Source organism: Anomaloglossus baeobatrachus, chromosome 10 (assembly GCF_048569485.1).
Source record: "Anomaloglossus baeobatrachus isolate aAnoBae1 chromosome 10, aAnoBae1.hap1, whole genome shotgun sequence".
NCBI lineage: Eukaryota > Metazoa > Chordata > Amphibia > Anura > Aromobatidae > Anomaloglossus > Anomaloglossus baeobatrachus.
The window spans coordinates 59,858,936-59,884,960 of NC_134362.1; the positions used below are offsets into that span (position 1 = coordinate 59,858,936).

The window sequence follows — 26,025 nt, forward strand, 5'->3', positions numbered from 1 at the left end:
AGCATGTGAACACCAGGCGGTTCCGGATGGAATCCCTCCGCTCCGTCATTGCCTCAATGTCTCAAGGAGATTTCCTTGCATCAATAGACATCAAAGATGCTTATCTCCACGTGCCGATTGCTACAGAGCACCAACGTTTTTTACGTTTCGTGATAGGAGACGACCATCTCCAGTTCGTAGCTCTGCCATCTGGTCTGGCGACAGCCCCACGGGTTTTCACCAAGGTCATGGCGGCAGTGGTAGCAGTCTTGCATTCTCAGGGACATTCGGTGATTCCTTACTTAGACGATCTACTTGTCAAAGCACCCTCTCAAGAGGCATGCCAACACAGCCTGAATGTTGCGCTGGAGACTCTCCAGACTTTCGGGTGGATCATCAACTTTTCAAAGTCAAACCTGGCACCGACTCAATCACTAACGTATCTTGGCATGGAGTTTCATACTCTCTCAGCGATAGTGAAGCTTCCGCTGGACAAGCAGCGGTCACTACAGACAGGGGTGCAGTCTCTCCTTCAGGGTCAGTCGCACCCCTTAAGGCGCCTCATGCACTTCCTAGGGAAGATGGTGGCAGCAATGGAGGCAGTCCCGTTCGCGCAGTTTCATCTGCGCCCACTTCAATGGGACATTCTCCGCCAATGGGACGGGAAGACAACTTCCCTAGAGGACAGTCTCCCTTTCTCAGATGACCAAGGACTCTCTGCAATGGTGGCTTCTTCCCACCTCATTATCACAGGGAAGATCATTCCTGCCCCCATCCTGGGCAGTGGTCACGACAGACGCGAGTCTGTCAGGGTGGGGAGCAGTTTTTCTCCACCACAGGGCTCAAGGGACGTGGACTCAGCAGGAGTCCACCCTTCAGATCAATGTTCTGGAAATCAGGGCAGTGTATCTTGCCCTATTAGCCTTCCAGCAGTGGCTGGAAGGAAAGCAGATCCGAATTCAGTCGGACAACTCCACAGCGGTGGCATACATCAACCACCAAGGAGGGACACGCAGTCGGCAAGCCTTCCAGGAAGTCAGGCGGATTCTGATGTGGGTGGAGGAAAGAGCATCCACCATATCCGCAGTTCACATCCCGGGCGTAGAAAACTGGGAAGCAGACTTCCTCAGTCGCCAGGGCATGGACGCAGGGGAATGGTCCCTTCACCCGGACGTGTTTCAGGAAATCTGCCGCCGCTGGGGGGTGCCGGACGTCGACCTAATGGCGTCTCGGCACAACAACAAGGTCCCGACCTTCATAGCGCGGTCTCGCGATCAAAGAGCTCTAGCGGCAGACGCCTTAGTGCAAGATTGGTCGCAGTTCCGGCTCCCTTATGTGTTTCCACCTCTGGCACTCTTGCCCAGAGTGTTACGCAAGATCAGATCCGATTGCGGCCGCGTCATACTCGTCGCCCCAGACTGGCCGAGGAGGGCGTGGTACCCGGATCTGTGGCATCTCACGGTCGGCCAACCGTGGGCACTACCAGACCGACCAGACTTACTGTCCCAAGGGCCGTTTTTCCATCGGAATTCTGCGGCCCTGAACCTGACTGTGTGGCCATTGAGTCCTGGATCCTAGCGTCTTCAGGATTATCCCAAGGGGTCGTTGCCACCATGAGACAGGCTAGGAAGCCCACGTCTGCTAAGATCTACCACAGAACGCGGAAGATATTCTTATCCTGGTGCTCTGCACAAGGAGTATCCCCCTGGCCATTCGCGTTACCTGTCTTTCTTTCCTTCCTGCAATCTGGGTTGGAAAAGGGCTTGTCGCTCGGCTCCCTTAAAGGGCAAGTCTCGGCACTATCCGTGTTTTTTCAGAAGCGTCTAGCGCGACTTTCTAAGGTGCGCACGTTCCTGCAGGGGGTGTGTCATATCGTACCTCCGTACAGGAGGCCGTTAGATCCGTGGGATCTAAACAAGGTCCTTGTTGCTCTCCAGAAGCCGCCTTTCGAGCCCCTGAGGGATGTGTCACTTTCTCGACTCTCACAGAAAGTGGCATTTCTGGTAGCGGTCACGTCTCTTCGGAGAGTGTCTGAACTAGCAGCGCTGTCATCCAAAGCTCCTTTCCTGGTGTTCCACCAGGACAAGGTAGTGCTGCGCCCCATTCAGGAGTTTCTCCCTAAGGTGGTATCCTCTTTTCACCTTAATCAGGATATCTCCTTGCCTTCCTTTTATCCGCATGCAGTTCATCGGTATGAAAAGGATCTACATTTGTTGGATCTGGTGAGAGCACTCAGAATCTATATTTCCCGCACGGCGCCCCTGCGCCGCTCGGATGCACTCTTTGTCCTTGTCGCTGGTAAGCGCAAGGGGTCGCAGGCTTCAAAAGCCACCCTGGCTCGATGGATCAAAGAACCAATTCTTGAAGCCTACCGTTCTGCTGGGCTTCCGGTTCCATCAGGGCTGAAGGCCCATTCTGCCAGAGCCGTGGGTGCGTCCTGGGCATTACGACACCAGGCTATGGCTCAACAGGTGTGCCAGGCAGCTACCTGGTCGAGTCTGCACACTTTCACCAAACATTATCAGGTGCATACCTATGCTTCGGCGGACGCCAGCCTAGGTAGAAGAGTCCTGCAGGCGGCAGTTGCCTCCCCGTAGGGGAGGGCTGTCTTTGCAGCTCTAACATGAGGTATTTCTTTACCCACCCAGGGACAGCTTTTGGACGTCCCAATCGTCTGGGTCTCCCAATGGAGCGCCGAAGAAGAAGGGAATTTTGTTACTTACCGTAAATTCCTTTTCTTCTAGCTCCTATTGGGAGACCCAGCACCCGCCCTGTTGTCCTTCGGGATTTTTGGTTGTTTTTCGGGTACACATGTTGTTCATGTTGAACGGTTTTCAGTTCTCCGACGTTACTTCGGAGTGAATTTGTTTAAACCAGTTATTGGCTTTCCTCCTTCTTGCTTTTGCACTAAAACTGGTGAGCCAGTGATCCCACTTGGGGGTGTATAGCCAGAAGGGGAGGGGCCTTACACTTTTTAGTGTAATGCTTTGTGTGGCCTCCGGAGGCAGTGCTATACACCCAATCGTCTGGGTCTCCCAATAGGAGCTAGAAGAAAAGGAATTTACGGTAAGTAACAAAATTCCCTTCTTTTTTTTTCCGGTTTATAAGACGCCCCGGATTATAAGACTCACCCCAAATTTAGAGGAGGAAAATAGGAAAAAATAATTTAATGTTGAAATGAGGGTTTCTCTTCTAATCCTAGTGTGTCTCAATCCTAATGCTTACAGAGGGGAGCGGCGGTGGTGGAGTGGCTCAGGAGGGTCCCAGGAGGCAGGGTCAGCAATGCTGCGGGCTCAGAGAAGGGGGTGTGACATCTGAGGAGGGTCCGTGAATGGAGGCAATACTGTGGCCTTGGGGGTGTCACGGCGGCGGGCACCATTGAGCTGCCAGCATGTTGCGGGTGTATCACTGCGTCGGAGGACTCTGGAGGGTCACAGGACAGGGTGTTGCTGCATCGGTGGGAGCCTGATCTTACTGCAGACTTTGACATTGAATTGCCCGCGGTTGACTCAATGGTCTTCAAGAAAATGGCCGCAGGGGCGGCGTGTGTGCAGAAAGGTCTCCGTGGCCATTGTCTTGAAGTCCCATCACATTAGTCTGCATACGTGCCGCATCCACAGCCATTTTCTTGAAGTTCTTTGTGTTAACCGCGGGCGATTCAAGAGAGCCCGCAGTCAGCTCAATGCACCCGCCGCGACACTGCAGTGACACCCTCAGTATTGCTGACCCTGCCTCCTATGACCCTGCTATTACCTCTGCTGAGGTAATTTATCCGCATTGTAAGACGCACCCCCATTTTACCCCCAGTTTTGGGGGAAAAAAGTGCGTCTTACAATCTGGAAATTACGGTATATACTCCACCACTCATCTGTCCTGCCGCCGTCCGGTCCTCTGCGCCTCTTCTTTTTACATTTTCCTGTTACACACATCATCTTCTGCCTGATTTACTCTGGACAAGCTTCCCGTGTGACTAGGCCTCTGATGTTCCTGCACTGTGCTCGCACAAGGCGCGTAACATGGCGTGCAAGGAGGTCAAAGGCCTAATCGTTCCAGAAGCAGCATGCCGAAAATGCATGCCGCGAGGAAAATGAAGAGAGGTGGTGCCGATGATCAGACGAAAAGTGCAGTGGCTGCAGGACAGATGAGCAGTAAGGCATTAATTTTTCTTCATCGTTCCTTATGGGAGACCCAGACCATGGGTGTATAGCTTCTGCCTCCGGAGGACACACAAAGTACTACACTCAAACGTGTAGCTCCTCCCTCCTAGCATATACACCCCCTGGTAGCCAGTCCTAGCCAGTTTCAATGCTTTGTGTTCAGGAGGTCACACACACACACATGCATTCTGATTTTTGATTTTTTTTGATTTCAAAGATTTGGAAGCAAAGCGGGTCCAGTCTGGACTCCCGGCATGTCCCTTCTCACCCCACTGTGTCGGCGGTGCTGTTAAGGTTGATTTTACAAGGCTGGAGCCTTCACATGCCGCGCTCCTTCACCATCCCCTGGGGCTCTGGCTTGAAGTGGGAGCCATCACGGTTCTCACTGCTTTGCAGGAGACCGGTCTCCATCCGCAGCCCTTTCAGGATCCTGCCGGACGGAGCACTCACCTCCCAGGGACTTGGCACCTGCGTCTCACAAGCTAAGTACTGAGACGTTTTTACCACAGAAAGTGGTCTTTCCAGGGGTCCCTTGTACTTTATATATTGGGGAGAGTGTGTTATATGACTGTGTTAACATTTCCGGCCGGTTCTCCAGTTTTCACTGGAGAACCGCGCCGATGGTGCCTGCACGCTGGCCGCATGTTTAAATCTAGGCCCCGGCTTCGCCTGAGGCCTAGTTTCGATTTCACTGCCCCTGCATGTCAGTCATGCAGAAGGACAGTGCGGCTCCGCCCAGCGGCTGTTCAGCACAGGGAACGGACACTCCTCACTGAGGAAAGATACCCTCCCCTGTATACCTCATTTGCCCGCTCTCAGAGTAGGCCCCGCCCCCTCTCCTCGCTCCGGTCGCCATTTTATCAGCGTTCTCAATGTCTGCATAGGCACAGAGATACCACATTGTGACAAATGGGGGCCTGGGCTGGGGGATCTGGAGGGCACAGAGATGTATGTTAAACGGTCTGGCAAGCCACAACCTCCGGTTGTACAGCTGCTTATATACTCTGTTTATATACTCTGCTGGGGGTCATTCTGGACAGAGCCCCCACTTCTGCAGCATGTCTCACATCAGAGCAAGTAACTGAATAGGATAACTGAAGTGAGCACTAATATATATATATGAGTGCAAGCCAAAAATACATACTATATATAAGAATAAGGCTGCACATCAAACTTAGATAATGGTATAATGCCTCAAGCATATGGAAAAATATTGGAATATACAATGAAAAATGCTACTTGCTAATTTGAACATGTGAATAATGAATTGCATACCTGCCATGAATATTAGGAAAAAGGAGATATTTAGCAATCGCATTGATCAATGTAACTGAGCCCCAAGGCTGTATATTCCAATATTTTTCCATATGCTTGAGGCATTATACCATTATCTAAGTTTGATGTGCAGCCTTATTCTTATATATCACATCAGAGCAAGGCTGCAAGGCTGTTCTTAATATGCACTGCAGTAGACTCGTACTGCCTGTACCGAGCACGTAAACACAGTGGTCCCTCAGCCTGGAGGCTCATCAGTGGTCCCTCCAGCTGCTCCGGCTCCGGTGGCTGAACACCCGGTTTGGGTAGAATCCGCTCTTTCCAGGGGACAGCTGTCCCGGACTCTGCTGAGCATGCATTAGCCCCCTTCTCAGGGCGCTTCTGCTGCTACGGCTCGCTCCGCAAAGCTCACAGAGGACTCTTCATCTGGTCTCAGACCCCGTCCTCCTAAAATGGAGACGCAGGGTCCCCTGTCCTTCCCCGTCCCGCAGCTCTGATTCACGAGCTGACTCACAGGACGAGGAGGATGTCTTTACTAGGGGCTCGGACGCTACTTCATGTACAATTGATCTGTCCGAAGGTGATGCAGATGCTAATGATTTGATTGCGTCCATTATATTTGTACTGGGCCTCAATCCGCCTGTATCAGGGGAGCATCCCCCTCTGGCAGAAAGGCATTAGTATACCTTAAAGAGAACAAGGAGTGTGTTCCTTAACCACTCCAGTTTTCAGCCCACTGTGACCAAGCCCAGAGCCTGTCCTGACAGACGCTCCCAAAGCGTGGTTCTGATGACTGTTTCCCCCTTCCACCAGAGGTGGTAAAGGAGTGGGCTCATTCACCAAGGGTGGACCCTCCGGTGTCTAGACTTTCAGCCCGGATAGTTGTATCAGTGGCTGACGGCACCTCTCTAAGGATCCCACTGTACATTAATTCTGTACTGGACCTCAATCCGCCAGTATCAGAGGAGCAACCCTCTCTGGCAAAAAGGCACCAGTTTACCTTGCCTAAGAGAACAAGGAGTGTGTTCCTTAACCACTCCAGTTTTCAGGCCACTGTGACCAAGCCCAGGGTCTGCTCTGACAAACGCTTCCCAAAACGTGGTTCTGATGACAGTTTTCCCCTTCCACCAGAGGTGGTCAAGGAGTGGGCTCATTCACCAAAGGTGGACCCTCCGGTGTTTAGACTCTCAGCCCGGACCGTTGTATCAGTGGCTGATGGCACCTCACTTAAGATTTTGCTGTCCGCCAGGTTGTGCTTCTGGCCAAATCTGTATGGAGGCGGCAGGGGCCTCGTTCTCCCCATCTTTTGCAGCAGTGTGGGCTTTCAAAGCCATCTCTGCTTCTCTAGAGGAGATGCATTCCCTCACAGCGACTCTATGCCCGAAATGGTTGCCTTAACTTCCAGACTTCAGTCTTTTCATCCTATGCCATGTCTGCCATGCTGGAGACTCTCACCGCACTGCGGTGGCCTCGGCTAATTTCCTCGCTATCCGCAGGCTCCTGTGGCTTCGAGAGTGGAAGGCAGATGCTTCTAAAGAAGTTCCTTGCTGGGCTCCCTTTTGCTGGGACCAGACTATTCGGGAACAACTGGACGAAATTATTAAGGAAGCTCTTGGCGGGAAGAGTTCTTCCATGCCACAAACCTAAACCAGGAAACCTGTCCAGGGCAGGAATAAGTCGAGGTTTCGTTCCTTTCGTTCCTCCATCTGATCGTTCTCTAAGCCCTCGGCCTCATCCACTAGCTCAGCCAAGGATCGTAAACCCAACTGGCGCACGAAGCCGCGTCCTCAGAAGACCGCAGGAGCTGCTGCCACTAAGTCAGCCTCCTCCTGGCTATCTGGCCACGCCAGCAACGTCCTTGGTCGGTGGCAGGCTCTCCCACTTTGGCGACGTATGGTTTTAACACGTCTCTGATCAGTGGGTGCGGGATACCATCTCCCACGGCTACAGGATAGAATTCTATCCAGCCCGCCAAACAGATTTTTTTCTGTCAACTCCCCCCTGCTCCAAGGCCGCCGCCTTCTCACAGGCCGTGGCATTCTTGCTGGCCAATGGAGTAACTGTACCGGTTCCCGACTGGGAACGGTTCTGAGATTTCTACTTAAATCTATTCCTAGTCCCCGAAGAGGGCGGTGCCTTCCGACCTGGATCTCAAGCTTCTCAAGCATGTTCAGGTGCGGCATTTTCGCATGGAGTCTCTGCGATCAATCAATGACCCAAGGAGATTCCCTAGCATCCATCGACATCAGAGATGCCTATCTGCATGTGCCAATCGCAGTTTCACACCAGCGTTGGCTACGTTTTGCAATCGGAGTGGTCCAATTCGTGGCTCTTCCCTTGGGGTTACCCACGGCCCCTCGAGTATTCTCAAGGTCGGGGCAGCTGTGATTGCGGTCCTGCACCTCTAGGGGTTGGCAGTGATCCTTTTGTCCTGGACGGCCTTCTAGTCAGGGCTTCATCCAGTGCAGACTGTTAGCGGAATGCCTCGCTCACTCTCGCCACTCTAATCAATTCGGGTGGCTTGTCATTCTGTCCAAGTCCACTCTGACTTCGACCCAGAAGTTCACGTACCCAGGGACGCAATTCGAGACTCTGTCGGCACTTGTGAAGCTGCCCTTAGTCAAACAGCAGTCCCTCCGCTGGCGGTCGACGTCGTTCCAGCACCTAATACAGGTGCTGGATCAGATGGTGGCGTCAATGGAAGCGATTCCCTTGCCCAGTTCCATCAGCGTCCTCTGCGGCTGGATATTTTCCGCTGTTGGAACAAGCGGACTTCCTCCTTCCACGGGGTGGTGGCTTCGCCACAGACCAGGGGCTCGTTTCAGTGGTGGCTTCGGCCCCTCTGTCTCAGGGACGCTCCTTCCTGGCCCCGTCCCGGGTGATCCTCACCAGGATGCTAGTCTATCCGGCTGGGGAGCAGTATATCTCCACCATGGAGCGCAGGGCACTTGGACTCTGTCCGAATCAGCCCTCTGGATCAATGTGCTGGAAATCAGAGCTGTGTTTCTAGCTCTCGAAGCCTTTCACCATCTGTTGGTGGCCAGGCACATTCGAGTCCAGTCAGACAACGCGACAGCGTTTGCCTACATTAACCTCCAGGGCGGGACACTCAGCCGCCTGGCAATGTTGGAGGTTCAACGCATTCTTCAGTGGACGGAGGACTCCTAGTCCACCATATCCGCAGTCCACATCCCAGACGTGGAAAACTGGGAGGTAGATTATCTCAGCCGTCAAACCGTGGACAGCAGCGAGTGGGCTCTGCATCAGGCAGTGTTTCGGTCAATCTGCCGCAAGTAGGGCTCTCCGGACGTGGATCTTCGCTCCACGATCCTCTGGCTTTTGCAGCAGACACACTGGTTCAGTTTGGTCCCAGCTTCGTCTGTCTTACGTGTTTCACCCTCTAGCTCTTGCCCAGAGTCCTGCGCAAGATCAGAATGGAGGGCCGTCGGGTCATTCTCATTACTCCAGACTGACCCAGGCAAGCTTGGTACCCTGACCTGCTCCATCTGTCCGTAGAGGTGCCATGGCATCTCCCGGACTGTCCAGACCTTCTCTCACGAGGTCAGTCTTTCCGCCAGAATCCTGCGGCTCTCAGATTGACGGCGTGGCTTTTGAGTCCTGGATCTTGACGACTTCTGGTATCCCTCCTAAAGTCATCTCCACTATGACTCGAGCTCGGAAGTATCCTTTGGCCTTTTTGCCTTGCCGACCCTCCTGTCCCTTCTACAGTCCGGTCTGCAGCTAGGACTATCCCTCAGTTCCCTCAAGGGACAGGTCTCGGCTCTGTCAGTGTTGTGCCAGCGGCGTATCGCCCGGCTGGCTCAGGTGCGCTCCTTCATGCAGGGCGCATCTCACATCATTCCGCCTTACCGGCGGCCTTTGGAGCCCTGGGACCTTAATCCGGTCCTCACGGCTTCCGGAAACCCCCCTTTGAGCCTCTTAGGGAGGTTTCTTTGTTTCGTCTTTCACAGAAAGTGGTCTTTCTAGTGGCCATAACTTCCCTCAAGAGAGTCTCTGTTTTGGCTGCACTCTCTTCGGAGTCACCCCTTTTTTGGTTTTTCATCAAGACAAGGTGGTTCTCCGTCCGACTCCGGACATTCTCCCTAAGGTGGTTGCTGCTTCCACGTTAACCGGGGCATTTCCCTGCCTTCCTTTTGTCCGGCTCATGTTCATCGCTTTGAAAAGGCGTTGCATACTCTGGATCTGGTGCGGGCGCTCCGGATCTATGTGTCTCGCACCGCTGTTCTTAGGCGGTGCACCTCTCTTTTGTGCTGACCACTGGTCAGCGTAAGGGCCTCTCTGCATCGAAGCCGACCCTGGCTTGTTGGATTAGGTCGGCCATTTCCGATACCTACCAGTGTACTCAAGTGCCTCTCCCGCCGGGGATCAAGGCACACTTGACCAGAGCTGTCTGTGCCTCTTAGGCTTTCAGGCCCAGGCTACGGCTCAGCAGGTCTGTCAGACTGCCACTTGGATTAGTCTGCATACCTTTTCGAAGCACTACCAAGTGCATGCTCATGCTTCGGCAGATGCGAGCTTGGGCAGACGCATCCTTCAGGCGGCTGTCGCCCATTTGTGAAGTTAGGTTTCGCCTACTTCTCAGTTTTTCTGTTTATTCCCACCCATGGACTGCTTTGGAACGTCCCATGGTCTGGGTCTCCCATAAGGAACGATGAAGAAAAAGAGAATTTTGTTACTTACCGTAAATTCTTTTTCTTATAGTTCCGACATTGGAGACCCAGCACCCTCCCTGTTGCCTGTTGGCAGGTTTCTTGTTCCGTGTGTTTTCACCGGCTGTTGTTGTAGACAGAGGTTCCGGTTGTTCCGGGTTTTGCTCTATCTCTACTTGTGGGTGGATGTCCTCCTTCAGCTTTTGCACTAAACTGGCTAGGACTGGCTACCAGGGGGTGTATATGCTAGGAGGGAGGAGCTACACATTTGAGTGTAGTACTTTGTGTGTCCTCCGGAGGCAGAAGCTATACACCCATGGTCTGGGTCTCCCATGTCGGAACTATAAGAAAAAGAATTTACGGTAAGTAACAAAATTCTCTTTTTTTGGGACAGTCCAGCAAAATGGCAGCCAATCGCATTGGCTGCCATTTTGCTGGAGTGTCCCAAAAAAAGAGAATTTTGTTACTTACCGTAAATTCTTTTTCTTATAGTTCCGACATGGGAGACCCAGACCATGGGTGTATAGCTTCTGCCTCCGGAGGACACACAAAGTACTACGCTTAAAAGTGTAGCTCCTCCCTCTGAGCTTATATACCCCCTGGTGAGCCAGTCCCAGCCAGTTTTATCGCTTTGTGTTCAGGAGGCATACATCCACACATGCATTCTCATATGATTTTTTCCTTTTTGGAATGAGATTGAAGAAGCGCGGGTCCACGTCTGGACCCACGGCATGTCCCTTCTCACCCCACTGTGTCGGTGGTGTTGTAAGGTTGATTTCCAAGGCTGGAGCCTTACATGCCGTGCTCCTTCACCATCCCTCCTGGGCTCTGGCTTGAAGTGGGAGCCAGCACGGTCTCCATCCGCAGCCCTTCAGGACCCTGCTGGACCGGAGCACTCATCCCCAGGGACCTGGCCCTGTGTCTCAGCAGCTAAGTACCTGAGACATTTATATATTGGGGGTCCCTGTGCTTTGTTTGGGGAGAGTGTGCTTACTGTATTTATTGGCATTTCCGGCGGGTTCTCTAGCTGTCGCCCGAGAACCGCGCCGATGGTGCCTGCGCGTCGGCCTCGCCGCTCAAATTTAGGCCCCGGCTTTGCCAGAGGCCTAGTTTCTGTTCACTGCCCTCGCATGTTACTCATGCAGAGGGACAGGCTCTGCTCCTCCCGGCGGCTGTCCTGCACAGGGGAGGGACACTCCCCACTGCTGTGCGTGTCTCCTCCCCTGTAGGTCTCTATGGCCCTCCAGATCCCGCTCTCCTCCAGGAACGCCCCAAGTCCCGCACCCTCTCTTCGGCGGCCATTTTCTCAGACAGGGTTCACTCTGCGCTGGTCTGCACTCTGCATCCCTGCTGAGGTGCTGTGCATTGGGGGTCCGGGCTTCGGGATCTGGAGGGCACACAACACCGCTTCCAGCGGTCTGGTAAGCCACAACCGGTCTCTGGTTGTGGACCTCTGTATATACTCTCTGGGGTTCATTCTCTTGTCTCTCAGCCCGGACCGTTGTGTCGGTGGCTGATGGCACCTCCCTTAAGGATTCCACTGACCGTCAGATTGACCTTTCCTTCCAAATCCGTGTATGAAGCGGCGGGGGCCGCGTTTTCCCCGACTTTTGCAGCAGTGTGGGCTCTCAAAGCCATCTCTGCTTCTCTAGAGGAGATGCATTCCCTCACCAGGGAATCTATGCCCGAGATGGTTGCCTTAACTGCTCAGGCTTCAGCTTTTTCATCCTATGCCATGTCTGCCATGCTGGAGGCTTCTCACCGCACTGCGGTGGCTTCGGCTAATTCCCTCGTTATCCGCAGGATCTTGTGGCTTCGAGAGTGGAAGGCAGATGCTTCTTCTTAGAAGTACCTTGCTGGGCTCCCTTTTGCTGGGTCCCGGCTGTTCGGAGAACAGCTGGATGAAATTATTAAAGAAGCTACTGGCGGGAAGAGTACTTCCATGCCACAAACCAAAACCGGGAAACCTGCCCAGGCTAGGAATCAGTCGAGGTTTCGCTCCTTTCGTTCCTCCAACTGGTCATCCTCTAAGCCCTCCGCCTCGTCCGCTAACTCAGCCAAGGACCAGAAATCCAACTGGCGCCCAAAAGCGCGTCCACAGAAGACCGCAGGCGGTGCTGCCACTAAGGCAGCCTCCTCGTGACTCTCTGCCCGCTCCGGCAACGTCCTTAGTCGGTGGCAGGCTCTCCCACTTTGGCGACGCTTGGTTTCAACACGTCTCCGATCAGTGGGTGAGAGATATCCTCTCCCACGGCTACAGGATAGAATTCTCTTCCAGCCCGCCAAACAGATTTTTTTCTCTCAACTCCCCCTCGCTCCAAGGCCGCCGCCTTCTCGCAGGCCGTGGCAGGCCAACGGAGTAATTGTACCAGTTCCCGCCCGGGAACGGTTCAGAGGTTTCTACTCAAATCTCTTCCTAGTTCCCAAAAAGGACGGTACCTTCCGGCCCATCCTGGATCTCAAGCTTCTCAACAAGCATGTTCAGGTGCGGCACTTTCGCATGGAGTCTCTGCGATCAGTCATTGCCTCAATGACCCAAGGGGATTTCCTGGCGTCCATCGACATCAGAGATGCCTATCTGCATGTGCCAATTGCAGTTTCACACCAGCGTTGGCTACGTTTTGCAATAGGAGAAGATAATTTCCAATTCGTGGCTCTCCCCTTTGGGTTAGCCACGGCCCCTCGGGTATTCAGCAAGGTCATAGCAGCAGTGATTGCGGTTCTGCACCTCCAGGGGTTGGCAGTGATTCCTTACCTGGACGACCTTCTAGTCAAGGCTTCATCCAGCGCAGACTGTCAGCGGAGTGTCTCGCTCACTCTCGCCACTCTAGCCCAATTCGGGTGGCTTGTCAATCTTCCCAAATCCACTCTGACTCCGACCCAGAGTCTCACGTACCTAGGGGTGCAGTTCGAGACTTTACCGGCACTTGTGAAGTTGCCCTTAGTCAAACAGCAGTCACTCCAGCTAGCGGTGCGCTCTCTGCTGAGGCCCCGCCGTTATACCCTCAGGCGTCTGATGCAGGTGCTGGGTCAAATGGTGGCGTCCATGGAGGCTGTTCCCTTTGCCCAGTTCCATCTGCGCACCCTGCAGCTGGACATTCTCCGCTGTTGGGACAAGCGGCCTTCCTCCTTACACAGGTTAGTGGCTCTGTCGCCACGGACCAGGAGCTCTCTTCAGTGGTGGCTTCGGCCCCTCTCCCTGTCCCAAGGGCGCTCCTTCCTGGCCCCGTCCTGGGTGATTCTCACCACGGATGCCAGTCTATCCAGCTGGGGAGCGGTATGTCTCCACCACAGAGCGCAGGGCACTTGGACTCCGTCCGAGTCAGCCCTTTCAATCAATGTGCTGGAAACCAGAGCCGTTCTTCTAGCTCTCCTAGCTTTTCACCACCTGTTGGCGGGCAGGCACATTCGAGTCCAGTCAGACAACGCGACAGCGGTTGCCTACATCAATCACCAAGGCGGGACACGCAGCCGCCTGGCAATGATGGAGGTACAACGCATCCTTCAATGGGCGGAGGACTCCAAGTCCACCATATCCGCAGTCCACATCCCAGGCGTGGAAAACTGGGAGGCAGATTATCTCAGCCGTCAAAGCGTGGACGGTGGCGAGTGGTTCCTGCACCCGGCAGTGTTTCAGTCAATCTGCCGCAAATGGGGCACTCCGGACGTGGACCTGATGGCATCCCGTCACAACAACAAAGTTCCTGTTTACGTGGCTCGCTCCCACGATCCTCAGGCCTTCGCCGCGGACGCTCTGGTTCAAGACTGGTCCCAGTTTCGTCTGTCCTACGTGTTTCCCCCTCTAGCTCTCTTGCCCGGAGTCCTGCGCAAGATCAGAATGGAGGGCCGTCGAGTCATCCTCATTGCACCGGACTGGCCCAGGCGAGCTTGGTATCCGGACCTGCTCCATCTGTCCGTAGAGATGCCGTGGCATCTCCCGGACCGTCCAGACCTACTCTCGCAAGGTCCGTTTTTCCGCCCGAATTCTGCGGCACTCAAATTGACAGCGTTTCTCTTGAGTCCTGGATTTTGACGGCTTCTGGTATTCCTCCTGATGTCATCTCCATTATGACTCGGGCCCGTAAGTCTTCCTCCGCTAAGATCTATCACAGGACTTGGAAAATTTTCCTGTCCTGGTGTCGCTCTACCGACCATCCTCCTTGGCCATTCTCCTTGCCGACCCTTTTGTCTTTTCTACAGTCCGGTCTGCAGCTAGGACTGTCCCTCAACTCTCTCAAGGGACAAGTCTCAGCTCTGTCAGTTCTGTTCCAGCGGCGTCTCGCTCGGCTGGCTCAGGTCTGCACCTTCATGCAAGGCGCGTCTCACATCATTCCGCCTTATCGGCGGCCCTTTGATCCCTGGGACCTTAACTTGGTCCTCACGGTATTGCAGAAACCCCCTTTTGAGCCTTTTAGGGAGGTTTCCTTGTATCGTCTCTCTCAGAAGGTGGCCTTTCTGGTTGCTATAACTTCTCTCAGGAGAGTCTCTGATTTGGCTGCGCTCTCTTCGGAGTCACCTTTTTTAGTTTTTCATCAAGAGAAGGTGGTTCTCCGTCCGACTCCGGACTTTCTTCCTAAGGTGGTCTCTCCTTTCCACCTTAACCAGGACATTACCCTACCTTCCTTTTGTCCGGCTCCTGTTCATCGCTTTGAAAAAGCGCTGCATACTCTAGATCTGGTGCGTGCTCTCCGGATCTGTGTCTCGCACCGCTGCGCTTAGACGGTGCACCTCTCTTTTTGTGCTAACCACAGGTCGGCGCAAGGGCCTCCCTGCTTCTACGCCGACCTTAGCCCGTTGGATTAGATCGACCATTTCGGACGCCTACCAGAGTACTCAGGTGCCTCCCCCGCCGGGGATCAAGGCACACTCGACCAGAGCTGTCGGTGCCTCTTGGGCTTTTAGACACCAGGCTACGGCTCAACAAGTCTGTCAGGCTGCCACTTGGACTAGCCTGCATACCTTCTCGAAGCACTACCAAGTGCATGCTCATGCTTCGGCAGATGCGAGCTTGGGCAGACGCATCCTTCAGGCGGCTGTCGCCCATTTGTGAAGTTAGGTTCTGCCTACTTCTCAGTTTATACTGTTTCTTTCCCACGCAGGGACTGCTTTGGAACGTCCCAAGGTCTGGGTCTCCCAAAGGAACGATAAAGAAAAAGAGAATTTTGTTTACTTACCGTAAATTCTTTTTCTTATAGTTTCTTATTGGGAGACCCAGCACCCTCCCTGTTGCCTGTTGGCAATTTCTTGTTCCGCGTGTTATCACCGGCTGTTGTCGTGGACAGAGTCTCCGGTTGTTCCGGCTCTTGCTCTGTTCTACTTGTGGGTGGCTATTCTCCTTCGGGTTTTGCACTAAACTGGCTGGGACTGGCTCACCAGGGGGTGTATAAGCTCAGAGGTAGGAGCTACACTTTTAAGTGTAGTACTTTGTGTGTCCTCCGGAGGCAGAAGCTAAACACCCAAGGTCTGGGTCTCCCATTACGGAACTATAAGAAAAAGAATTGACGGTAAGTAAACAAAATTCTCTTTTTTGTAAAGAACAAGAATTCAATTCCACCTGAATTAATTCACTCATCACTATTGGGAATCCATCTCCTCTTGCATGGCTTCTTGTACAATTGGCATGTAAGGGTACTTTCACACTTGCGTTGTTTTCCTTCAGTTACAATCCGCCGTTTTGGAAAACAGCGGAATCCGTTAACGGATTCCGCTGTTTCCCATAGACTTGTATGGATGACGGATTGTGCCAAAAGTACCTGCGTGGCTTCCGCTGGCCGACGCTGCGTGGCTTCCGCTGGCCGACGCTGCGTGGCTTCCGCTGGCCGACGCTGCGTGACTTCCGCTGGCCGACGCTGCGTGGCTTCCGCTGGCCGACGCTGCGTGGCTTCCGCTGGCCGACGCTGCGTGGCTTCCGCCGAGCAGAAGGAACGCAGCATGTAACGTTAATTGCTTGCGTTAAAATGATGCTGAGCGGCGGATTCCGTTACATCCGTCAATAGTTATAATGGATCCCTATGGTGGCGGATTCCGTTGCAAAGTGCTTTACAACAAAATCTGCCGCTGGATTCCGCTAATTTCTACTGAGCATGCCCAAAATGAAAAAAAAATAAAAAAAAAAAACAAAAACTGAGCCAACGCATTCCATTAGACGGACGCTAAACGGATGCAACGGGTCCGTTATTTCACAGGAATCAGCTAACAGATTCCTGTAAAATAACTGACCCGTTGCATCCATTGACAACACAAAAATAACGGATGCGTCAAAACGACGCAGCAACGGACCCAGCGGATTCAACCCAACGCAAGTGTGAAACTAGCCTTACAGCACAGATCTTTCCTGTGTTTCCATGCTGCACACTTTCTCCCCTCCCACACGCAAACATAGTATCTCCCAGCTTAGAAGCAGGAAGTCTCACAAAGCTGTGAAAATAGTGAGTCCGAGGAGAGCTCACGCACTATTTTCAGGCATCCACTTAATCTTACATGGCTTCTTATATCACTGCCATGTAACTGCACAGATCCTTCCTGTGTTTCCATGCTGCACACTGTTTTCTCCCCTCCCATACTGTTTGTGTATCTCCCGGCTCAGAAGCAGGAAGTCTCACAAAGTGGTGACAGTAGAGAGTCAGAGGAGAGCTTAGACTTTCCTGTCTCCCTCTCAAAAATGGATAAAGCTTTCATCACTAAATTAGTTAAGAAATGCTTCATTTAAAATTGTTTTTATTTGGTCGTCTTTTATTTTGTGGTTTCCCAGAAAGTGATATTAAAGGGAACCTTTGTCCTATAAGCTGCGGCCAGCACCACTGGGCTTTTATATACAGCGTTCTAACATGCTGTATATAAGAGCCCAGACCGCTGTGTAAAACATAACACTTTATAATGCTCACCTAAACCGGTCGCTGCGGTGGATGTGGCTCAAATGGGCGTCTTCGTCCTCCGGTGCCAGCGCCTCCTTTTTCGGCCATCTTTGTCTTCCTTCTGAAGCCTATGTTCATGACGCGTCTACGCCATACACACTTGCTGGTCCTGCGCAGGCGCACTACAGTGCTTTGATCTGCCCTTCTGAGGACCTGAATGTCAGCGAGTGTGGATGACGTTGGATGTGTCATGCACCGCGGCTTCAGAAGGAGGACGAAGATGGACGAAAGAGGCAGCTCTGGCACTGGAGGACGAAGACGCCTATTTGAGCCACATCCACCGCAGCGACCGGTTTAGGTGAGTATTATAAAGTGTTTATGTTTTACACAGCGACCTGGGCTCTTATATACAACATGTTAGAATGCTGTATACTGTATTAGAGCCCGGTGGTGGTGGCCACAGCTTATAGGGCAAAAAAGTGGTGCTTTAAGTTGTAAAACTGGATGAACACAACAGATGAATTTGCGCCAAAATGACTATCCCTTGAGAATTTTATGCCACCCTACAGCCAGCTATTACTGTTTGATTACGCTATTATATTTTATCCCCATCAGTCTGAAACTGTGTATAAGAATATGCTTCATTTTTCTGCTTTTTACAGTAATGACGGCCCGGTCAGTAATCCGTCATCTCCACTGACTGCTAAGAGAAGGATCCTTTCTCGTTCTGCACTGAGGTCGCATCAGCCGGTTGCGAGGCCCATCTCCGTTGGACTGTCACGGTATGAAAAAAAGCCAATTTTTTTTTTTTTTACTGCGATTATATACATGCGAGTCCAAAAGAAGGAAGGTTCACCACTGAGCACATTCAGGATCTGCAGCAGAAAATTTTGAAGCAAATCTTGACGTGTTAAGAAAAACACAGTGCAAAATACCAAGTTTTTTCACTTCTGTTATGTCTTGAGACTGAGTCTTTCTGCTGCTCTCTGACTTCTTCCCAATGTCCATTTCGACTGAAGGAAAAGTGAATCAGCTCATAAACAAACGCTGATTTGGTTGAGATGCTCAAGTGACATAATATCATGTGAACCCCTCACCTATTATCGCTGGAAGAGCACCGTATGGGAATAGTCTGTTTTTTATTTTACATGGGGGGGAATATAATAATTGAGAAAGAATTGCTCTGGACAATCCCTTTAAGATACTATTGCAAAAATGGCCGTAATCCATGTACAGTTTTTAAAGGGAACCTGTTAGGTGCAATATGCAGCCAGAGCCACTCCTTCCTAATCCCTGCCCAACACTCCCTGTATCTAGTAGCATAGATAGAGATTTTTAGAAAAAGTATTCCTAAAGATCCTCTATGATATGCTAATGAGCACAGGGACTAGTCACAAGGGTGTTGGTTCCCCCAACTAGTCCGCCCTCTTAACATGCTCACAAGGTGTGCTAACATGCTATTCAATGCCAATTGTACAGTGTCGTCATCGGCAGTGACGCGCATACCTGTGTCCATTGTCACCACTTCAGACGCCAGGTTTAGGGTCAGTGCGTGTAATCAGAAGTCTCGGCACTCCCAGTCATGCGCAGTAGACCTCTCCGAAACCGGGAAGCGTACACCCAGCTTCATAGTGCTCATGACGGAAGTGTGGTGACTTCTGATCATGTGCACAGCCTGGCATCTGATGCGGGAACAACGGACACAGGTACGCGCCGATGACACTGGGCAATGGACATTTAATAGCATGTTAGCATGCCTCTGTGGGTGTGTTAATATGCTAAGAGGGCAGACTAGTTGAGGGAAATAACGCCCTTGCGACTAGTCCATGTGCTCATTAGCATATCTTAAAAGATCTTTAGAAATACTTTTCTTTGTCGCTCCATTGGGAGACCCAGACAATTGGGTGTATAGCTTCTGCCTCTGGAGGCCACACAAAGTATTACACTTTAAAAAGTGTAACCCCTCCCCTCTGCCTATACACCCTCCCGTGGATCACGGGCTCCTCAGTTTTATGCTTTGTGTGGAAGGAGGCACGGTCTCAGGATCACAGAGCTCTGGCGGCGGACGCGTTAGTTCAGGATTGGTCGCAGTTTCGACTGCCTTATGTGTTTCCTCCTCTGGCGATGCTGCCCAGAGTGCTACGCAAGATCAGGTCGGACTGCCGTCGCGCCATTCTCGTCGCTCCAGACTGGCCGAGGCGGTCGTGATACCCGGATCTGTGGCATCTCACGGTGGGTCAACCGTGGGCGCTTCCAGACCGCCCAGACTTGCTGTCACAAGGCCCGTTTTTCCATCTGAATTCTGTGGCCCTCAACCTGACTGTGTGGCCATTGAGTCCTGGCTCCTAGCGTCTTCAGGGTTATCTCAGGATGTCATTGCCACCATGAGACAGGCCAGGAAGCCTACGTCCGCCAAGATCTATTATAGGTCTTGGCAAATCTTCCTATCCTGGTGTGCTAATAACGGTTTACCTCCATGGCCGTTTGCCTTACCCACTTTTTCTTTCATTCCTTCAATCCGGAATGGACAAGGGTTTGTCACTCGGCTCTCTTAAGGGCCAAGTATCGGCGCTCTCCGTGTTTATTCAAAAGCGTCTAGCCAGGCTTCCGCAGGTCCGCACGTTCCTGCAGGGAGTTTGCCACATAGTCCCACCTTACAAGCGTCCGCTGGAACCCTGGGATCTTAACAGGGTGCTAACGGCTCTTCAGAAACCACCTTTCGAGCCGCTGCGGGATGTCTCTCTATCACGTCTTTCGCAGAAGGTGGCCTTCCTAGTGGCAGTCACATCACTTCGGAGAGTGTCTGAGCTAGCAGCGCTGTCATGCAAAGCCCCCTTCCTGGTGTTTCACCAGGATAAGGTGGTTCTGCGTCCGTTCCCGGAATTTCTCCCTAAGGTGGTATCCCCTTTTCATCTCAATCAGGATATCTCCTTGCCTTCATTTTGTCCTAATCCAATTCACCAGTGTGAAAAGGATTTGCACTCTTTGGATCTTGTGAGAGCACTCCGGCTCTACGTGTCTCGCACGGCGCCCCTGCGTCGTTCAGATGCGCTCTTTATCCTTGTCGCTGGCCAGCGTAAGGGCTCTCAGGCCTCCAAGTCAACCTTGGCTCGGTGGATCAAGGAACCGATTCTCGAAGCCTACCGTTCTTCTGGGCTTCCGCTTCCTTCAGGGCTGAAAGCCCATTCTACCAGAGCCGTGGGTGCGTCCTGGGCATTGCGGCACCGGGCTACGGCTCAGCAGGTGTGTCAGGCAGCTACCTTGTCGAGTCTGCACACTTTCACGAAACACTATCAAGTGCATACCTATGCTTCGGCAGACGCCAGTCTAGGTAGGCGAGTCCTTCAGGCGGCGGTTGCCCTGTAAGAGGGGGCCGTTTTTCGGCTCTTTTTTATTGAGGTATTCTTTTACCCACACAGGGACTGCTCTTGGACGTCCCAATTGTCTGGGTCTCCCAATGGAGCGACAAAGAAGAAGGGAATTTTGTTTACTTACCGTAAATTCCTTTTCTTCTAGCTCCTATTGGGAGACCCAGCACCCGCCCCTGTTCCCTTCGGGCTGTTTGTTCTTTTGTGTACACATGTTGTTCATGTTGAATTGTTCTTTCTTCGGCGCTCTATTGGGAGACCCAGACGATTGGGTGTATAGCACTGCCTCCGGAGGCCACACAAAGCAATTACACTAAAAAGTGTAAGGCCCCTCCCCTTCTGGCTATACACCCCCAGTGGGATCACTGGCTCACCAGTTTTCTGCTTTGTGCGAAGGAGGTCAGACATCCACGCATAGCTCCACTGTTTAGTCAGCAGTAGCTGCTGACTATATCGGATGGAAGAAAAGAGGGCCCATATGGGGCCCCCAGCATGCTCCCTTCTTACCCCACTTGTGGTTTGTAAGGTTGAGGTACCCATTGCGGGTACGGAGGCTGGAGCCCACATGCTGCTTTCCTTCCCCATCCCCCTGAAGGGCTCTGAGGAAGTGGGATCTTACCGGCCACCAAGCCCTGAGGCCGGGCTCCATCCACAGACCCATAGAACCTGCTGGATGTGGAGCGGGAGTGCCGTTCAGGGACAAGGCCCTGCAACTTTCAGGTACTCTGTGTCCCCGTATGGCAGACCACGCGCACCCCAGGCTTGCTGGGTGTGCTAGTGCGCCGGGGACTGTAGCGCTGTGCGCTGGGCTTATGGTCCCCGCAGATTACTGGGGGACCTTATGTGTGTGGATCGCCGCGCCGACCGCCCCTGGAGCGGCGGCGCAGCTGCGACTTGTAGTGCGCCGGGGACGCGCCGACCGCGCTTTTACGGCGGCGGCGCTTCTAACTTTAGTCCCCGGCTTTCTGCGGCCTAGCTCCGCTTCGTTAACGCCCCCCACCCTGTCAATCAGGGTAGGGGAGAGACGTTGTTCAATCGGCAGCGCCGAGGGCTGGAGCACGATTTACATGCTCCAGCCCTCTCACTGAGCACAGTAGGACACAGGCTTCGCGCTTTTTCTCTGTGCACGCCCTAGGCCCGCCCCCAGGCTTGCAGCTCCCCAGGACGCCGGCAGCCATTATACACATGCAGTCTGGCTGGAGAACGGACGCAGGCTCTGGGGGACCCAGGCTAGGGGTTTCTGGCGACCACACACCCGCGCTAAGCGGGCGGTAAGCAGCACATACGTGCAGCCCCACTAGTGCCACAGTGTTATATTTTTCGCTGTACATAGACACTGCTGTGTCTAGATATATTTATATACTGCACTGTAAGGTCGCTTCTTGGCTGTACACCCGATATTGCTTGAGGAGACAACAGCATGTCATCCGCAAAACGCAAGGGTGCCAAGGCACGGGCTGTATACACTACTTGTACAGCATGTGGGGCTAATCTACCAGCAGGCTCCAACGACTCTCATTGTGTGCAATGTTCAGTCCCAGTGGCACTTCGTCAGCCAGAGCCTATTGTGGTGGTAGCCCAGGCAGAGACGCCTGTGAACCCTGCCCCGGTGACGGGGACAGAATTTGCAGTCTTTGCTGATAAAATGTCTGTGACTATGACAAAAATCCTGGAAACCTTGCAGTCCAGGCCAGTTGCTCAGACCATAGACACTGCTGTGTCTATGTTCCCCGGTCCCCCTCAGTTGGAACTAATCCGTACTTCAAGGGGGTCCCAGGCATCACAGGCTGAGGGCTCTGACTCCGATGACAGTCCCAGTCCGCCTAAGCGAGCTCGCTGGGAGAGACCCTCCACGTCATCACGCGGATCAGGGTCTCAGCGAGAAGGGTCCCTTTATGAGGGTTCAGAGGTGGGTGATCAGGAGTCTTGTCCTGACGCCGCACTCAATTTGGATACGCCAGATGGTGACGCCATGGTAAATGACCTTATAGCGGCCATCAATAGGCTGTTGGATATTTCTCCCCCAGCCCCTTCTGCAGAGGAGGCAGCTGCACAGCAGGAGAAATTCCATTTCCTGTATCCCAAGCGTAAATTGAGTACTTTTCTGGACCACTCTGACTTCAGAGAATCCATCCAGAAACATAATACTTATCCGGACAAGCGTTTTTCTAAACGCCTTAAGGATACACGGTATCCTTTTCCCCCTGACGTGGTCAAACGCTGGACCCAGTGTCCAAAAGTGGACCCTCCAATATCCAGGCTTGCAGCTAGATCCATAGTTGCAGTGGAGGATGGGGCTTCACTTAAAGATGCCAATGACAGACAGATGGACCTTTGGTTGAAATCTGTCTATGAAGCTATCGGCGCGTCGTTTGCTCCAGCATTCGCGGCCGTGTGGGCGCTCCAAGCTATTTCAGCGGGTCTGGCACAGGTGGACTCTATCATACGTCCAGCAGTGCCGCAAGTGGCGTCCCTAACTACGCAAATGTCTGCGTTTGCGACCTACGCTATCAATGCGGTACTGGACTCTACGAGCCGTACCTCAATGGCATCTGCCAACTCTGTAGTTTTGCGCAGAGCCTTGTGGTTAAAGGAATGGAAAGCAGATTCTGCTTCTAAAAAATGTTTAACCAGCTTGCCATTATCTGGGGACAGACTGTTTGGTGAGCAATTGGCGGAAATCATCAAACAGTCCAAAGGTAAGGACTCCTCCTTACCCCAGCCCAGATCAAGCAAACCTCCACAGAGGAAGTGGCAGTCAAAGTTTCGGTCCTTTCGAGGCTCGGGCAAGCCCCAATTCTCCTCGTCCAAAGGGACTCAGAAAGAGCAAAGGAGCTCTGATTCCTGGCGGGCTCACTCACGCCCCAAGAAAGCAACCGGAGGTACCGCTTCCAAGGCGGCTGCCTCATGACTTTCGGCCGCCTCCCTCCGCATCCTCGGTCGGTGGCAGGCTCTCCCGCTTTTGCGACATTTGGCTGCCACAGGTCAAAGACCGGTGGGTAACAGACATTTTGTCTCACGGGTACAGGATAGAGTTCAGTTCTCGTCCTCCGCCTCGGTTCTTCAGAACTTCCCCACATCCCGACCGAGCAGATGCCCTTCTGCAGGCGGTGAATTCTCTAAGAGCAGAAGGAGTGGTGATCCCTGTTCCTCTTCAGGAACGAGGTCAAGGTTTTTACTCCAATCTCTTTGTGGTGCCAAAAAAGGACGGCTCATTCCGTCCTGTTCTGGACCTAAAACTGCTCAACAAGCATGTGAACGCCAGGCGGTTCCGGATGGAATCCCTCCGCTCAGTCATTGCCTCAATGTCTCAAGGAGATTTCCTAGCATCAATAGATACCTATGCTTCGGCGGACGCCAGCCTAGGTAGAAGAGTCCTGCAGGCGGCAGTTGCCTCCCCGTAGGGGAGGGCTGTCTTGCAGCTCTCACATGAGGTATTTCTTTACCCACCCAGGGACAGCTTTTGGACGTCCCAATCGTCTGGGTCTCCCAATAGAGCGCCGAAGAAGAAGGGAATTTTGTTACTTACCGTAAATTCCTTTTCTTCTAGCTCTTATTGGGAGACCCAGCACCCGCCCTGTTGTCCTTCGGGATTTTTGGTTTGTTTGCGGGTACACATGTTGTTCATGTTGAACGGTTTTCAGTTCTCCGATGTTACTCGGAGTGAATTTGTTTAAACCAGTTATTGGCTTTCCTCCTTCTTGCTTTTGCACTAAAACTGGTGAGCCAGTGATCCCACTGGGGGTGTATAGCCAGAAGGGGAGGGGCCTTACACTTTTTAGTGTAATTGCTTTGTGTGGCCTCCGGAGGCAGTGCTATACACCCAATCGTCTGGGTCTCCCAATAAGAGCTAGAAGAAAAGGAATTTACGGTAAGTAACAAAATTCCCTTCTTTGGTTCATGGTTTTCAGTTCTCCGAACATCCTTCGGATTGCATTTACCCTAGACCAATTTATAAGTTTCCTCCTTCCTGCTTTGGCACCAAAACTGAGGAGCCCGTGATGCACGGGGGGGTGTATAGGCAGAGGGGAGGGGTTACACTTTTTAAAGTGTAATACTTTGTGTGGCCTCCGGAGGCAGAAGCTATACACCCAATTGTCTGGGTCTCCCAATAGGAGCTAGAAGAAAAGGAATTTACGGTAAGTAAACAAAATTCCCTTCTTTCTACAGATCTCTTTGTTTGCTACTAGATACAGAGACAGTTAGGCATGGATTAGCAATATACACCCAGAACTGCTCGAGATTCTGGGTACATCTTGCACCTGACAGGTTGACTTTTAATATTTTTGTAAAACGCCCTTGGGTTAATGCTGATGGTCTGCACACCACTTACATGTTGATGGCTTTATTTTCAAGTCCATTGAATGACATACAGAGGCTGAGTTATGATTATTGCGTCACTATCCACATATTTCTGCACCCTGCTGTATCCTGAAAGGTTTATGACTTGGCCTTATTCTCCTTTATTCAGGGGCAGAGCATCCCCTTTATCTTCTGGGTCGGCAGCAGTCGCAGAGCCTGTGCCGGATCTCCTGGGAAGTATCCTGTCTGGGCAGAGCATGCTCATGATGAAGAGTTCTGATATTATGATCAGCCGAGATGGATCTTTAACAGCAAAGAAACCTGGTGAGATGTTTATGCTAATACATGGTTTGTTCTTGGTGTAAACTAATTCTGTGCACTCCTATATTGTTTGACTTTAGTTTTGTAACGCAGCAATACGGGGGAATATGATGGTACAGGGCTCCTAGGCTGACCCTACGACTAGGGACCCTGAGCTGTCCCTTATCCCGATGGTAGACTTAGAGGTAGTCAGGGTTGAGCCTCCAACGTGACCCTGTCCAGGCCCTAACAACTGTGTCCTCACCACCTATGGGATTGACCCGGACGAAGCCACCAACCAACCAACGCATATGACCACACATTCCACATATTTTGTTTACTATAACTAGGACAGCATCTACCAACCTAGAAACCACTTGTATCCTTAGCCAAGAATACGTACAATGCTAATTTTCCTTACAAAAGTGCATTTTTATGAAAAATTAAAGCATAAAATTACACATCTAGACATAACGGCACAACAAGGTAAGAGGACATGTACCTGCAACTCCCATACATTGGGGAAAGGGGGGTACAGAACCTACAGCAGATCCCTCATAGAAATAATAGATACATAGGGATCATTGGTCTGCCTGCAGATTGTACTACACTGCACACTGCTATATAATAGAGCCACTGCCTAGTGCTAGTATATTGGGTATCAAACAAGAGGACTGGACATTAATTACAGCAGATGGTAATGCGTTAAACATAGAATTTCTCTATCAACATGCTGCTTCCACTATTTGTTGGTCGTAACCAAAAAAGGTATATGGGGGTATAATTAACCCCTTCACGACCGGCCGATTTTTCGCTTTCCGTTTTTTTTTTTCGCCATTCTTTTTCTGAGACGTAACTTTTTTATTTTTCAGTCAATATGGTCATGTGAGGGCTCATTTTTTGCGGAACGAGCTGTACTTTTAAATGAAACCATCAGTTTTACCATATTGTGTACTAGAAAATGGCAAAAAAATTCCAAATGCTGAAAAATTGCAAAAAAAGTGCGATAGCACTATGGTTTTTGAGATATTTTATTCACTGTGTTCACTATATGGTAAAACTGATGTGTGGGTGTGATGCCTCAGGTCAGTGCGAGTTCGTAGACACCAAACATGTATAG

At 52.0% G+C, this 26,025-nt stretch overlaps 1 protein-coding gene across 1 annotated transcript in view; it reads left to right on the forward strand.

Moving 5' to 3' along the window:
- Positions 1-26,025, forward strand: part of PHRF1 (PHD and ring finger domains 1) — a 149,379-nt gene that overhangs the window by 73,791 nt on the left and 49,563 nt on the right. Inside the window, exons 12-13 of the mRNA XM_075326849.1 lie at positions 17,598-17,717; positions 24,775-24,929. Coding sequence (XP_075182964.1) covers positions 17,598-17,717; positions 24,775-24,929 — 275 coding nt within the window. The remainder of the gene's footprint in view (positions 1-17,597; positions 17,718-24,774; positions 24,930-26,025) is intronic.